Below are 16,156 nucleotides of genomic sequence, written 5' to 3' on the forward strand. Positions count from 1 at the left end.
AAAAAAAGGCCGCTACTGCAATCGATATCTCATGCGATCACCGCGCCACTGGCGCTACTGCACCCAGACCGCGCGCAGCCCGTGGCGGCAGTTTTGCAACCCCTTTTCTATTGACGTCACGCGGAACTACTTGCACCTTCCGCGTGCAGTGTAGTCCGTCACCTAACCCACAAACTGAAATGACGCTTGGCAATTAATAGTCACCAAAGATACTCTAACGATAAGAAAATGGCCGCAGTGATGCAGGGGTAGCAATCACATAGTTACTTAAAACTCGCAAAGTGGAGGTCTTTTGGCGGAGTGATACAAAATCGCAACGATATAGTACGTGCGCAGCCGCTCCGCAATTTCTTTTCCCTTATGACTCTATGGTAGGCTGTTCGCGTGGGGGAACTAGGTAAATTCTGTGTACGCGACGCGTAAGTACTAAAAAATACCAAAAAAATCTATAAAACAGAAAAACTAAAAAAAAATTGCAAAACTTTGGCAAAAACCCTGAGCTTGCTTACAAGTTCAGTCGAAAAAGTAACTGGCGCGACAGAGTTAGGGTTAGGCGGTTTCCCTCGGATTGCGACGTGCTCACCACCGAAGTCTTCTTCTAACTTGGTAAGATGAACCCCAGCGGCCCGAACTACCCCATGGCCTCGCTCTACGTTGGCGACCTGCATCCCGATGTGACGGAGGCGATGCTGTTCGAGAAGTTCTCCACGGCGGGACCCGTGCTGTCCATCAGGGTTTGCAGGGACATGATCACACGGCGGTCCCTGGGCTACGCATATGTCAACTTCCAACAGCCGGCAGATGGTGAGTTAGACCACTGTTTGTGGCTTATTAGTCATCCTAGCCCGCACTTAAGGCGCTTCTTGGTGTTTGACTTGTAAAGGAGCGACCCATAAGGCGCTCAGAGATCAGTGACCCACATCTCCCGTGCGTGCGCTTGTCAAAAGCGCACGGTCGGGTTTTTATTTGCTACAATGGACACGTTGCCACTGGGCCCAATGGTGGCTAAATTTTTAGGGTTCTGGATCGTTTCCGAACATCTGTTCTACCTGGTAAAAGGCAGCGGGTACTAACCCTACGTTCGATCGCACGAGGGGCACGTTCGTAGATGATTGCGCGTAGGCGTCGTTCCAACCCTGAACCGTAGCCGAACACTCTTTTCCGTGTAAATCGTGCATCGCATAATCGCATTTTTTTCCCCAATGAACTTCGCAGAAAGCAGAGATTTTCTTGTGAATCTCTTCTCCATAGTCCTAAGTTCCGCTTGACAATGGAGCCTGCAACTAGGCCAAGTCCTTTCATGCAGTCTCGCGGCAAGACAACCGCTTTTCTTCTACGGTTCCGATGGAACGAGTTGTACCTAGTGACACCCTGCGACCACCTGTAAGGCTTGCCAGGTATTTCACTGCTTCCTGCAAGGTGCATAGTGTAAACACATTGGTGAGTCACCCCGGGAATCCGCGCGGAGATATCGTTCGGGAACATCATAACTTTCCCGCCCGCGCTTCGTAGGCGCTGATACGCGTTTTTTTTGTTATTTTATTCTGCAAAATATTATTTTGCAGCAATGCCTTGCCTTTTGTTTGTTTGTTTTTTGTGCTGATACTGAAGTTCTGTTTTACGAATTGTTCAAGGCAGATAAGTGGCTGTAGCTTTGTGGTTAAACGGGATTTATTGGGACACTAGCAGTTTGACTTACTTGATTTTCTTTGCATCTGTATTTGCAGCGGAACGTGCATTGGACACAATGAACTTTGACCCGATCAAAAGCAAGCCAATCCGCATAATGTGGTCTCAGCGTGACCCATCGCTGCGGAAGTCAGGCGTTGGTAATGTCTTCATCAAGAACCTGGACAAGACCATCGACAACAAGGCCATGTACGACACATTCTCTGCCTTTGGGAACATCCTTTCTTGCCGGGTAGCCACGGATGAGGAGGCTTCTTCAAAGGGCTATGGCTTCGTTCATTTTGAGACTGAAGAAGCAGCCAACAAGGCCATCAGTAAAGTGAATGGCATGCTGCTCAACAACAAGAAGGTATACGTTGGCAAGTTCATTCCTCGCAAGGAGCGCGAGAAGATGCTCGGTGACAAGGCCCGCTGCTTCACCAACGTTTACATCAAGAACTTCGGTGATGAGCTCGATGATGAGAAGCTGACGGCCATCTTTGAGAAGTTTGGCAAGATCACAAGCGCCAAGGTGATGACGGACGAGAACGGCAAAAACCGGGGCTTTGGTTTCGTCTCGTTCGAGGATCCCGAGAGTGCTGAGCGGGCCGTGGAAGAGCTCAATGGGAAGGAAGTGGGGGGCCGTGTGCTGTACGTGGGCCGTGCCCAGAAGAAGGCAGAGCGCCAGTCGGAGCTGAAGCGCCACTTTGAACAGCTGAAGCAGGAGCGCCTGAACCGTTACCAGGGTGTCAACCTGTACGTCAAGAATCTTGACGATGCCCTTGATGACGAGCGTCTCCGCAAGGAGTTTGCCCCCTTTGGCAACATCACGAGTGCTAAAGTCATGACTGATGGAAATGGCCGCTCCAAGGGCTTTGGCTTTGTCTGCTTCAGCTCGCCAGAGGAGGCCACGAAGGCAGTCACAGAGATGAACGGCCGCATTGTGGTCTCGAAGCCACTGTATGTGGCCCTGGCCCAGCGCAAGGAAGACCGCAAGGCGCATCTTGCCTCCCAGTACATGCACCGCATTGCAGGAATGCGCATGCAGATGGGCCAGATGTTCCCACCGGGTGGTGCTGGTGCAGCTGGCTACTTTGTGCCCACCATGCCGCACCAGACTGCCCAGCGCAGCTACTTCCCGGCCACCCTGAACCCTGCCCAGATGCGCGCAACCCCCCGCTGGACTGGCCAGCAGCAGCAGCTGCGGGGACCGGGAGGGCCCCAGGCAGGTGCTGGCGGACCACAGGGAGCCCAGCCCCAGGGCGGCTTTGCCGCGACACTGCCCTACCAGCGGCAGCCACGCCCATCCCTGGCGACCCAGCCGCAGCGTGGAGCCCTGGGCAGTGCCCGGCCTATCACTGGTGGCCAGCAGGCCCCGCCCCCACAGCAGGCCCCTCCCCAGCAGGCCCCCTCGGCCCCCCGTGTGATGGGTCCCCGACCTGCGGGTCTTGCCCCGCAGACAGCCAGTGGCCCACGCCCGACCTACAAGTACACCCAGTCCATGCGCAACCCACCCCAGGTCCAGCCCGTCGCGGCAACCGTGGCTGCTCCATTCCAGGTGGGTTTGAGAACTGAGTTATTGTGCACAATTCTGTGCTGATGTTTTTGTGGGTAAACATGAGCCTCAGTGCTATAAACAGTGCAAGGGAGGCTAAATGCCCTTCTGTTTCTTCCACACACACCTGCAACCTCAGCATGTTTCTTCAGCTTCTTTAACGCTTGCCACACGCATTGCACGTGGCCGAGGCAGATCGCGCTGTTTAATATGACCTTTGCTTGATGTTCTTAAAACAGTGGCTATGCTCGTGAACAGTCTGATATGTCCACACGTATGTGGAGTGCCTGTCACGACACCTGCTCTCCCCCTCTCTCTGCCCGCACAGGTGGCTGCTCAGCAGCAGCAGCAGCAGGTGGCGGCGGCCGCAGTGGCTGCCCAGCAGGTGTCCCAGACCCAGCAGGCAGCCGTGCACATCCAGGGCCAGGAGCCCCTGACCGCCTCCATGCTGGCCGAGGCCACGCCTCACGACCAGAAGCAGATGCTGGGCGAGCGCCTGTTCCCGCTCATCCACCGCATGTACCCGGACCTGGCCGGCAAGATCACCGGCATGCTGCTCGAGATCGACAACTCGGAGCTGCTGCACATGCTCGAGCACCACGAGTCACTCAAGGCCAAGGTGGGTTCCTGTCGGGATTGACTCGTTTGGAGAGACTGGGCAAAGTCCAGGGCGTGGAGAGATGTGGTGATATCACTGATGCATTTTTCTCGGTCAGCTGACTGGGCCTGCAAGCTTCTGGTGGTGGCCATTACTGTATGCCTTTGGTCAGCTTGCTGATTCAAATGCACTTTCTTGTTTTTTAGTGGTGTACATTGTCTGGGAATGTTGAACCCCTCTACCACATAGTTGGGCTGTGGCTATCATGGCTTCTCTTGTGTAATGCTTTTGCTGTTCAGAGTTGGTGGACAGGATAGTTATTGATTCTAGAAACGGTGCCAAGGGAACTGTGTGCTGCTATATCGAACTTCAGGGCATCACCTGTTATGCCACTTGTTTTTACACATTTGACAGGCGAGGCAAGCAATGCTTGCCTGGCTTGGGCCATCAATGCCTGGTTGTATTAGCTCTCTTTTTTGTAGTGTTCCATTGGCATTTATACGCACAATTTTACTGTGCATGCAGTGAGCAAGGAGCGCTGCATTGTGTTGGGGTTTGTAAGACGTATGCACTAAGTGGATGTGAAGCCAGTGCATTGCGTTTTCAGCAAGTAGCAAACGTGTGGACAAGCTAGGGTTATTAGCAGTTGATGCGCCCAAAATGTAGTTCGCCATACAGCCAAATGGAAACACGGTCATAGTTTGTTGCGACAAATCTCAGCTGCCATGACTGGCAACCTCCTGTGTGCACTTAGTTTTACTTACCACATATTCGTCCTGTGTCTCATTGAGACTTTGAGAAGTAAAATGATGTGGTTGTATGCGGCTGGGAGGCGGAATTGCTCTGGCACTATATGCATCCAATACACACTGTGTGAAAATTACAGCCAGAGGACCTGAATGAGCGGCTCACCGCTTCCACTGTGATTCCCAGTGCTAGCACTTCGTTTCATCCCGCTCTCTTTTCATCCTGAAACTCACCAAGGCATCGGGAACAACTAATTTGTGGCAGAGTAATATGGTTTTTGTGGATGCAGAACTGCTGCAGGCTTGGCAATGTTGACCGCAGTGTATGAAATGGAGTGTGGTAGTATGGAGCATGGCTGTACCTAGAAAGGAAAGAGAGGGGGAAAAAAGAAGTCTATTGCTTCTTTTTCTGCTTTCTCCTATTTTTGTCACTTTGCTTTCCATTTTGGAACTATAGTGTACAGTCAAGCCCACTTATAACAATACTGGTTATAACAATATATTGGATATAACAATGGTCAGTCATGGCACCATCAGCTTTGCCACATGTTCTATGGTAAAATAAACTGCTTATAGCAATGCTGTCAAGGCACATTATTGGTTATAACAATTAAATCTGGTACTTGAGTGTCAACCATTATAGCAAAAGAAAGAAGGAAATGCTACAACCACACCAGCAAAACCATGCTTACAACACAAAAGCTTGCACGTGGGGGGCCGACCAATGGACTAAGCTGGCGCAGCAACACCACGAAAGCAAAAGAGGCAGGCGTCATCACGTCAGGAGAGCTGCTGCATTGCTGCATTGGCTGCGCGTGCCATGCGTACCCCCAATCAGTCGGTGCAGTGCGCGCGCATGCAGCCAGCGTGGTTTTTCTCTTGTCAGCTGTCACCGCACCCTTAGTTCTGCATGCTTCTTGAATTTCCCGTAAGAATCACTTCCGGAAAGACTGCTTGATTCGTGTGACGTGGAGGTGCACGAAGCTCCCGGTGGCGCAGTGATGGTGGTGCTTTGGTCATCGGTGAACGGTGAACATTGTTCCAGTTCCCTGAAGTTCGAATTAACGAGCTTTTACAGGCATTAGAACAATCAAACCCCTCCGGGTATTTACTGTCAATAAATGCGGGGAAGTTTGTCATCTTTTCTTTTTTCCGGCACAACCCTGTTATAACAATTATTGGATATAACAATGGCATTTCCATGGCACTTGAATATTGTTATAAGTGGGCTTGACTGTATTTGTCTGTGATGTCCACAGGGACTGTTAGGGTGTCCTAAGTGAACATGTTTTTGCAGAGCACTGGCTCCTGCTAGATGTTTCAATAACTCTTCAGATTGCAGGCTTTTGACCTCTCTGTCACGGCTCATTACTTCGGTTTTGACCCTTCAGGGTGCCTTTCCCTGCCATTTCACTGCATCGAGCTTTAAGGTTGCTTCTAGTTGTTGAAGCGCACTCATTCTATAGCATAGGTGTTTTACAGGTGCCGTATAACAAGTGACACCAGTGCAGATAGTCTGGGCATATTTACGCAATTGTTGAATCTTGTTGCTTCGTGGGAGCCAAAGCATACGAGAGTAGTGAATAGATGGTGCACCATTTCAAATCTGTACCCTAAAAGGTATTGCATTGCGTTCTCTGGTACTGTTGCATTGCATCACGTATGGGTATGCACCATATGGGTAATCAAGAGGAAGAAATGGGCTTGGGCAGGGCATGTAATGCGAAGGCAAGATGACCATCGCTGGCCCTTCGGGTTAACGGAGTGGATTCCAAGCAAAGGCAAGAGTAGCAGGGGGAGGGAGAAATTTAGGTGGGCGGATGAGATAAGAAGTTTGTGGGGATACAGTGGCCACAACTTGCAAAAAACAAGGTTGATTGGAGGGACATAGGAGAGGCCTTTGTCCTGCAGTGGGCGTAGTCAGGCTGATGATATGATATGGGTCTCTGAGTCACAGTGGAAGTGTAAAGCTCTGCTCGAGAAACTCCATGCTATCCACCGCATTGGCCCCTTCTTTCAATGACATGCCTGGTGCCAACGTTTATGTTTACCAGTTTGAGGAAAGATCGAATGGTTAACTAAGATGTGCATCAGTGCAGGAAAATGCAGAGTACGCGCTGTCCTTTTGTAGTTCTGCTGCTTATCTGTTCGCTTCTTCATGTGCAGGTGGAAGAAGCCGTTGCTGTCCTCCACGCTCACCAGGCTAAGGAGAATGTGGCCTTGAAGAAGGAGTAAAGGAACCGCCGCCCAGCTCCCAACTCTGCCGTCGGCCCCCCCAAGCGGGGGTCTTTTTTTTTTTTGCAGTTTTTTGGGTGACCGGTAGCCCAAGAGCCCACGAGCGCATTTTGGCTGGACCTGCACAGGGCACGCGTGTTGCTCGCGGTGTGTTCTTTGTGTTTGTTGCGGGCCCGGCTGGTGCGCTTGAGGGGCTCCTGGTTTATCGTCACCCACGTGAACTGGCCCACCAGGAATCAGAGGGAAGGGAGCAGATAAAAATGGAAAAAAAAGAGCAAAACACATACATAAAAAAAATCGTAAAACTCGAGCACCACTTGGATTTTTTTTCTCCGAGCTTTTTCGCCTTTGTGAAGTCGTGCATCGCAAATAAAGGCTTTTTTTTTCTGAATTCAATGGATGTTGTCAGTGCCTTTGAGAGTGTTGGCCTGTGTGGCCTGCTCTTTGGTGCTGGTAATAGGTGCAGACTCCAGAGTAGAAATTTCTCTGCATTGAGCAAGTTTAATAACGGGCACTTGAAAGCCTGGTTGCGGTAAGTGGCAGCTGTTCGGGTTATAAAAATGCCTATTTTTTTCGGCTTTTGTTTTGTTAGTGACCAGTGCGCTCTGGGCTGTTGGGGCTAAATTTTTCTTTACGGTATCGAGTCCATCTCTCCATATTTGCTTGCGGCTCGCGTGAACCGTGGTAAACCGCGCGGCTGTTGACCCGAAAGAGGCGGGTTCGATCCCGTCAGCTGCGGCGGCCGAGTTTCGATGGAGGTGAAATTCTAGAGGCCCGTGTACTGTGCGATGTCGGTGCACGTTAAAGAACCCCAGGTGGTCGAAATTTCCGGAGCCCTTCACTACGGCGTTCCCCATAGCCTGAGTCGCCTTGGGACGTAGCGCGTGGCGATCAAATCTTGGGTCACGTGCCGATGCCGATACGCGATGAACACGGCGAGTTGCGGGAGTGGAACGAACGGGATGGTGCTAAGCTCCCTGACAACTTTCTGTGCCTCTGCAGCCAAAGCTAGACAGGAAAGGGAAGACTACGTACTACCTTGATCCCGATGCCAAGTGGGGAGCAATGAAGGGGAAAGCCGGAAAGACTGTTATGGCGGAGGTAGTCTACTTCTTTCGGTACGCCACAGGAACAGAGACCCGTCTTCTTTTATTTGCTGCCTAGCTTTTCCAGCAGAGCCACAGATAATTTGCAGAGAATTACAAATGCACCTTTCGTTTGGTGCTATGAACCTTGACATATGTGTCGTCTTTTCGGTCTTTTTACGAAGGCCAGAGGGCCAGAGCGAGCCACCAGAAGTCCGGTGCAAGCCGGTTTAGGAAATGGCGGAGAGCGCGCAAGCTCGAAAAAGCGTAGAAGAAGAAGTCGAAGCAAGCAGGGTTGCGGCGTCCTACGTCGCTTGCCATGCGCGCTTCAAACGGCGGCCTTCTCATGGCGTCGCCCGCCCGCTCGGCAACAAAACCTTGCCAGGTCAGGTCCGTTGTCTGTCGCGACTAGCGGACGGCCGGTCAAGACTCCACATAGAGAAAGTGGTGCGCGGCGGTGCCAGCCGTGCCTGCATTGACTGGCGATGGCATCGACGGCGCGAACGCGGAAGAGCCGAGGTGAGTCCTCGACGGCGACGACGAGCACTTCGGACAGCACGTCTACGACCATGTTCGTCGTTAACCAGGATGACCTCACCATGACTACCTCTGAAGACGACAGCAGCAGCCGTCAGGTGGGAACGCCCTCGACCGTGGGATACATTTAAATTTCGCGGTGGTGGCGCAGGCAGTAGTGCATGTGTTTCGGCCGCCACTAATGCTGTTGCGTACTGAGATGGCATGTGGTGCTTTGATTAAAAAAAGATAAAAGGAGTTGGGAGGTGGGGCTCTTCTAGTGGCAAAATAAAAGGGTAGCTTCATCGTTTTAAGTTTTTTGTAAGCATGCTGCCTGACAGCACGATACATTTGGAATACATGCAGGAATAGGCCACAAGCAGCTGTTATGTTATTGTAGTAAATCAGCTTCTCAGGGAAGTGTGATGCGAGTAATTAACGTATTGGAGCTGGTTTTTGTATTAGTTGTGCTTGTATTTCTTACTGCTTGAACGTGTGCTTGCACCTGTCGTGCTGCAGGTTGTGCAGGGATCTAGCTCTGAAGTTCAGGTGGATCTGCAGCAGGGTCCTTCCCAGCCATTTCCGGGGCCATCGGGCTATAATGTGTTCCTGCCAATGGGGCCTTCCGTCCCAGTCATATTCACTGAGCAGGGAATTCGTATTCCAGGCTACAATGCTCCCGCAGCTGTACCAGAAGCTGAAGAAGATGGAACAACAACCTCCACGACGACTACCGAGCAGCAGGAGGCACGGGATGCTCCAGTAGCTGGCATTTTCCAGCTGCTTCCTGCAGGATCATACCTACCCACTTTTGTCAACATGGAACAAGTTGAAGAGGAAGACGAAGAAGGGGACGAAAATGAAGAACTGCCGCTAGAAGTGGATCAGGAAGAGGAGCCAGTGGAAGAGCCAGTGCAACCACCACTAGTGGGCGTTGTTGGGGCTTCCATACGGGAGCAAGAGATGTTCTTCCAAATGCCACTGCAAAGAGAGGCAAGTCCTGCAGCCTGGCCACAGGCAGTCATGCCCCCTCAGATGGTTCCACCTATGATGTCACCACCTATGATGTCACCCCTTATGATGTCACCACCTATGGTTTCACCACCTATGATGTCACCACCCTTGATTTCGCCACCCATGTACTCCCATATGCAGGCAGCTCAGATGTATGCCTCACCTCCGTATGGTATGCCTTCACCACTGATGTCCTTCGGGTGGCAAGCACAGATGCTGCAGGATCAGGAACAAGTTCAGGCTTATGGCCAACCACTTGGCGTGGAACCTCAGCCGCCCCAACCGCAGTGGCCAGCATTTCAGACCCAGTGGGCAGGAGCGCAGTGGCAGTTAGGACAGCCACAATGGCCACAGGGCCAATATGTTCAAGGAGGTCCACAAGTGACTCAGCAGCAGCAGCCTGCACAGCAGGTGCTAACTCAGGAGGTGCAAGAATTTGTCGCATCGAGTGAGACGGACCAAGCAGTGATACGTGTGGCTGCGAAGAGGGTGCGGAGTGTATCCACAGTGCCGTGCCAATTTTCTGATGAAGAGTTTTCACAAGGTGCACCATTGAACGAAACAGAGTTGCTGGCACCTTCCTCTCAAGCTCCTTGTTTGGATCACAAAATTCTCACAACGCAAACTGCTGTGCAACATGTTGCAGGTCCATCAGGACCTGTAGCTGCAGAGTCATCAACGCGCATTGACATCTGTAGAAAAGGGGACAGATATGATGTTTCTCAGGCGGCACATGTCTCTGTATCCTCTGGCCGCCTTACCACTGAAGCCACCCAGGTGACTCAAGTGACACATGAAACTGAGGCCTGCCCCACAGTGCAAGATACGCAGCCAAAGAAAGTTGTGCTTGGAATACATGATGCCAGACCGCATGCTGAAGATCCCTGCATGACATTTGGAATGCAGACCAGTCAAGAATTTATGGGACTAGCCAGTGTGACATCTGGCTTGCGGGGCACTGAGCACGTGCACCGGCCGGTCGGTACACAACCCACCAGGGTGATCAGTGATCCACAACATCCAACACTTGATATTCAAGCTGTTCAGAAACCCCTTGGACCACCTCGCATTGCTTTGGGCATACAAAGTGTGGAACAGTTTACTCAACCTCCCAGCATGGCAGTTGGATTGCAGGTTACTCAGAAACACGCGGAACTACCACATGCTGTAGATGGAACACATGTCACAAGAGGATATGAAGAAGCATTGCGGCCTACGGTTGGGGTGCAGATTATTCCGCAGCCAACTGGGCCACCTCATATTGCACTTGAAGTACAGGCTACTGAACAACCGGCTTCTGAACCACACAGTGTAGTAACTGGGACACAGACCTTTCAGGTACATGGAGAACCTCCTTGTGTGACCTTTGGAATGCTAACAGCTGAACGCTTAGAACCTCGAACAGTGACAGGAATGGCGTCTGTTCAACAGAGAACCTTATCGCCACACGCGGTCTCAGCTGTGCATGCTGCAGATATTCATATTGAGTCCTTGCAAAAGAACTTGCAAGTGCAGTGTCCGGAGCGGCCGCACGTCTCTCAGTCAGTTCAAGCAACTTCTGTCGTCAATATTCCTGGGACTACCTATGTAGACACAACGCAAATTTCAAGAAGCCCAGCACAGGCACACATGCCTGGAGGACCATTCAGACACACAGTATGTCAAGCAGTTCAAGCATCATCTGTTGATTCTGTAACCTTGCCGGCTCAGCATGGATCTCGAACAATGATTTCAGTGGGGCAACTTCAGGTTGATATGGGTGCCCATTTACACGCTGCTTTGATGACTGGATCAGGCCCTCAGAGGCAACAAAGAGATATCGGTGTGCAGCATGGGGATGTTATCCAGCCTATGTTGGCATCAAGACCACCATCACCTGCAAGGAAACTTCATGATCTTGAGGTACAGTGCAATTATGAACAGCCCTTGCAAAGCACAAGGAGTATTACTACTATAGGAGTACAGCAGAAGTATGAGTCATCGGGTCTACATCAAACTGACTTTGGAATTCAATGCACATTTCAGCCTCGCGAACGAATAGTGAAGACTGTCACTACATTACCTCCAAGGCCTTTGCACGACGCTGGAGTGCAGTTTGGTGATGAGCCTATTAAGGAACCTCCTCCTGAGCCACCGTCGCATGATTTTGGTGTACAGTGCGTGTATGAGCCAGATCACATGATGGAAAGGAACATTTCCCGAGCTGGTTTTATGGAACTAGGCTATGGTCAGGCAAAATGGAACGAGAAGGGCTTGTTCCCAGCTGGAGGGAGGCAGATGAGAGGTTTTGAAGGACAGTATGATCGCCCTGTCACAATGTCCCCACTGCCCATGACACCTCAAGTCTTGCATGAAACCGTGGCAATTGGAGTTGGTGATGGAAGGCCGGAGAACATCCTCCGTGCTAATTATAGATTTAACCAGGGGCTCGTGTCGCGTGTACAGTCTGGACTTTCAGTTAGCAGCTCTCTGTCTTCTTTGCTCATGCTTGGCCGTTCACATCAGCCTGGCATGATGAATGCTGCTACGCAAGCAGCTGAAATGGAGTGCCCTCCTCTGTCACCCACGTTTGCCTCTCCAGTTCCGAAAGTAGAGACAGCCGCATACCCATGTGTAGCAGTCTGCTCAAGGAACACTGTCAACCATGCTTGCACCTTAAATGTAAGCAGTTACCCTGGCCGTCTCGCTCAGACTCCTCAGATGAGGGACGCAGTCTTTCAGATTGGAGAGCCAGTTCCAGCAATGCCTCCTTTTGGCCAACTGAGATCCCAGTCGTTGTCTAGGGAACCTGATGGAAGGACCCCGTTTAGAGAGGCAGCCATACAGACTTTCGCCATGTCAGCAGCGCCACCTGCCTCTTCACCACCTTTGTCACCTCCTTCGTCGCCATACCAGCTGGGACCATTCGGGACGTCGGCTGCGGGCTCCACCCCACGAAGTGGCTCACCCACTCGAGATGCTGGCCTGCAGACTGAAGGAGGATTCACCGACTTTCGTGGAAGTCCACTTGGAGGGCTTTTTGGGCAAGAGTCTGTGGCGCAGCTGGCGGAACCGGCAGGAGGTCCCACTCATGACATTATGATCCAAGCCGACACCCTGACACCAAATGCGGGCAGTGCTTGGGGTCCCTGGCAAGTGCAGCGCAGGACACCGGTAGCAGCTGCACCAGAGATATACCCTTGCGGCCACTTGCCTCAAGTGCTACAAACAAGGGACCTGCCCCCGAGCCCTCCACCGCTTTCGCCACCTCCGCATTCTCCCTTCCCGGGGGCTCAAGGCTGGCAGCTGCCGGTTGTTGTGGAGCACAAGGTCGGAATCGGTGGAGAGCTGTTGCGCCTCCTGAGGCAGCAAAACTTGCCCCCTGATGCGAGGCCTGGCCAAGCTGAGAAGGGGGTCTCTGAGGGTCCCTTTGCGGGCCCCGTGTGGGGTTCGACTGACGGCGAACAGGACTATGCAGACCAAGGCAGCTCGCAAGTGGAACAGTCTACTGGTGGAGGAGAGTACCTGCCAGATGGCGCAGTACTGGGGGCTGCTGGTCTGGCGGCAGAAGCCGCTGCCAAAGCAGCCAGAAGGTCTTCTATAGAGACAACAAGCAAGTGAGTGGCGGCATTATTTCCTCGAGGTAGATGCGTGTTAACATCCCTATAAACGCAGTCGTATGGCTACAGAAGAATACTAAGCAGTTTTCTCGTAATCTTTAATGCTAAAAAAACATTTGTTTTAAAACTAGGCAACCAGAATGGCAAAGCAGAGCTGAATCAGCCAGTTTGAAGTGAAACAGTGTGTTAGCCCACTGCGTTTAAAGAAATTTAAAGAAATGTTTAAAGAAACACTCAGAAACAAGTTTTTTACCCCGTTTTACAACCAACACATCCCTTTTCATCCGTCATTGATTTTAGGTGAAGAAGCTCTTATTGATAAGTCAAGCGTTTTTAACTTTTTAAAAGAAGCCAACGTACTCTCGAAACTCTGAACAAGGGTCAGTTTTTTACAACTTGCGATTTTTTTTTTTGAGCCACACCTCAGCCACCCTCTCGTCGTGAGAAGACGGCTGAGGTCACTATTCTATCGGTTGGGGACCTCGAGATCCTTGCACAGCCAAGGATGGCTGCTGAGGTTGCCAACCCTTTTTAAAGCTTTTACCATAAGTCTCTTTTAAAATTCTGTCTTATATTTTTACTACGTCGCACAAATTAATTTTTTAGGTCCTTTACACCGCCGTTCATTTAGACTTTAGTATAACAGCTATTTAAAAGAATTTTCCATACCCTGAGCTTGGCGCATGATAGCCTTAGTTGCTTATGCGCCATTAAACCCAACTCAACTCAACTGAGGTAGTAGCCACATGGATAAACTTGGGTGGATGCTAACAGCAATTATTTTGCTTCAGAATTCACTACACCTTGGGGAACTCTTATTGGCCAACTTTCCTCACAGGCTCTCATCTTAGCATTCAGTTGTAATGGATGTAATGCAGTGAATGAATACATAGGGCCGACAGTTGGATTTGTGAAAAGGCATTGAAGGAATGAAAACTGAAAAAGGAAGCATCAGTAGACGTTCCTGGGGATAGAAAATCAGTGTTCAGGTTTTCCCAGGATACTTCGCAGTCAGTGGTAGAAATGATGATTCATGGAAGGTCACTGTAAGTCAAGGCGGCACAAAGCTATGCTGTGCAAATTATGCGTACTTTAATTGTGTGCTTAAAGTCATAGTGGTTATTAAATTTTCTGAACTGAGAAGCTGTCATTGCAACTTCTGAAGTGGTTTGGCTTAGCTCCAGCCATCGAGACATTTGTGTAGGTAAGATAAAAGTGAATGGTGAGTTAAGCAGAATATTGAGTCTTCTCCACACTGTCTCCTTCATGCTAAAGCATTAATCTTCAAACTGAATTAAGTTGTATTTCAGACATGCTTTCTACAGCATGTTCACTTAGGTAAATTTTTCCATACAGCTGTTGCTGACAACTGGTATTGTTTAGCTTATGGGGGTATAACGTCCCAAAGCGACTCAGGCTATGTGGGATGCCTGAGTTGCTTTCGGACATTAAACCGCCATAGACTAAACCAAACCATTTGTCAGCAACAGCTGTTCGCCCCAAAACAAACTGAAAGGTTGTTTTTGTGTGCGTATTTGCAGTATTAATAACTCCTGTGGACACTCGTAGTGACGCAGGCTGGTTCTGGCCAATTCCACCAGCTTGCTGCGTTAGACTTTTCAAATTTATTTGGCATTCATACTTCCAAGGCTAAGTCTGAAGTATATATAAATGTCAAGGACATTGTTCTGTTGATAGTCAGAGCTGTTGTCATAATCAGATGTGATAAGACCTGTGCTTTCAACTGCGCACTGGTCAGATGGGCGAAAGAATGACTCACTCTTTTCCTGTGTGCCATGTTGGAATTGGAAACAAAGATTGGATGTTGAAGGAGTATTATAAACGTTTTTACCAGACAAATATTTAGGGGTGATCAAGAGAAGGCAAACGTAGCAGGGAGCGGCAGAAAGTTAGGTGGGCGGATGAGATTAAAGGGACACTGAGGAGAGCACTATTAATATATCTTTTATAGCAAAATCCGATAGTTCGGCATGTCATGGCTTTGTTGCCACTTGGCCGGCAGCGAAAAATGCATTTATTTCTAAGAAATTTGAATTCGAAGTTGAAAAGGTTTTTCCCGCCGCTGTGATTCAAACTTGGGATTCGGCTATGACGACAGAGGACTAAGTGACGTGAAACATGACGTGCATATGACGTGATGCAGACTCCGTGATTTCTGGCGGCCAGCAGTGCGGCCTAGCAGCAGCCGAAAAGAAAGCTACCGCCGGCCGCACGTTGAAGGCATCTATCGGCTATTGCGGCCGTCGCTACAGTCGCTTCGCTTACGTTTGCACCGGCGTTTTGCGAGCGTTACGATGGATCTCGTTCTCGAAGTCGTCAACGAAGTTCTTGCAAATAGACACCTTTAGCATACCGTGTACCTTGATACTGCTAGCGGAATACCGGGAGCCCGCCTAACGCCGGCGAGCAGGCGCTGATTGGTCCCGATGCTTCAGGCGAGCGCGTAGCTGCCCGGCACGTGGCGCCATCTGGCGACGTCAAGGAGATTTGCGCATGCATTGGCTGCGCCTCAGTGATTTGTGCTTCTCGTGTCCTAGCGTTGCCAGAACCATTGGTTCTAGCAACACTGTTTTGTTATATGACGTCATGACGCTTGTACTTGCGAGTTTGGCCTGTGGCGGCGATACCTGTATTTTGGTTCTTGCTCTTTTCTACGTTACAAGAGCTTTGTTGTCAGTATGAGTGGCGTTTTTGTAATCAGGAGCTGGTATTCTGTCGATACAAGCCAACTTCAATTTCTCCTCAGTGTCCCTTTAAGAAGTTTGTGGGGATACAGTGGTCGCAACTGGCGAAGGACAGGGTTAATGGGAGATACATGGGAGAGGCCTTTGCCCTGCAGTGGGCGTAGTCAGGCTGGCTGATGATGATGAATTGGAATGATGCAGAGGATATGTGACAGCATTTGCTCTTCTTACTCCGATTATATAGTAATGAGAGACATTAAAGACGCTTCGAAACCACTCCACAGCACTGAACATCTTAGCAAGGCTTCACACGGATGCTGACATCGCTGAAACAGGACAGTTTTCACCTTCAGGGCACTCCTGATGCTGTTGCATTAAAAACTGTTTCACATTTCACACTGAGCTGGAATTTACTAATGTGATTCTACTGTTACC

At 50.3% G+C, this 16,156-nt stretch overlaps 2 protein-coding genes across 2 annotated transcripts in view; both read left to right on the forward strand.

Annotated features, from left to right (window-relative positions):
- Positions 1 to 341: 341 nt before the first annotated feature.
- On the forward strand, positions 342 to 7,193 carry pAbp (poly(A) binding protein). Its single transcript, XM_089556563.1, has 4 exons — positions 342 to 804; positions 1,728 to 3,226; positions 3,552 to 3,842; positions 6,734 to 7,193. The coding sequence occupies exons 1-4, from the start codon at positions 612 to 614 to the stop codon at positions 6,800 to 6,802; spliced, it is 2,052 nt and encodes a 683-aa protein (XP_089412689.1). The 5' UTR covers positions 342 to 611; the 3' UTR covers positions 6,803 to 7,193.
- A 123-nt stretch (positions 7,194 to 7,316) lies between these two features.
- The window catches only part of LOC149331425 (uncharacterized), a 64,752-nt gene continuing 55,912 nt past the window's right edge, over positions 7,317 to 16,156 (forward strand). The window contains exons 1-2 of the mRNA XM_089556565.1: positions 7,317 to 8,522; positions 8,923 to 13,013. Of these exons, the coding sequence (XP_089412691.1) occupies positions 8,373 to 8,522; positions 8,923 to 13,013 (4,241 nt within the window). The 5' untranslated portion in view covers positions 7,317 to 8,372. The remainder of the gene's footprint in view (positions 8,523 to 8,922; positions 13,014 to 16,156) is intronic.

This window comes from Amblyomma mixtum, chromosome 8 (assembly GCF_055824585.1).
Source record: "Amblyomma mixtum isolate Tamu chromosome 8, ASM5582458v1, whole genome shotgun sequence".
NCBI classification, from domain to species: domain Eukaryota; kingdom Metazoa; phylum Arthropoda; class Arachnida; order Ixodida; family Ixodidae; genus Amblyomma; species Amblyomma mixtum.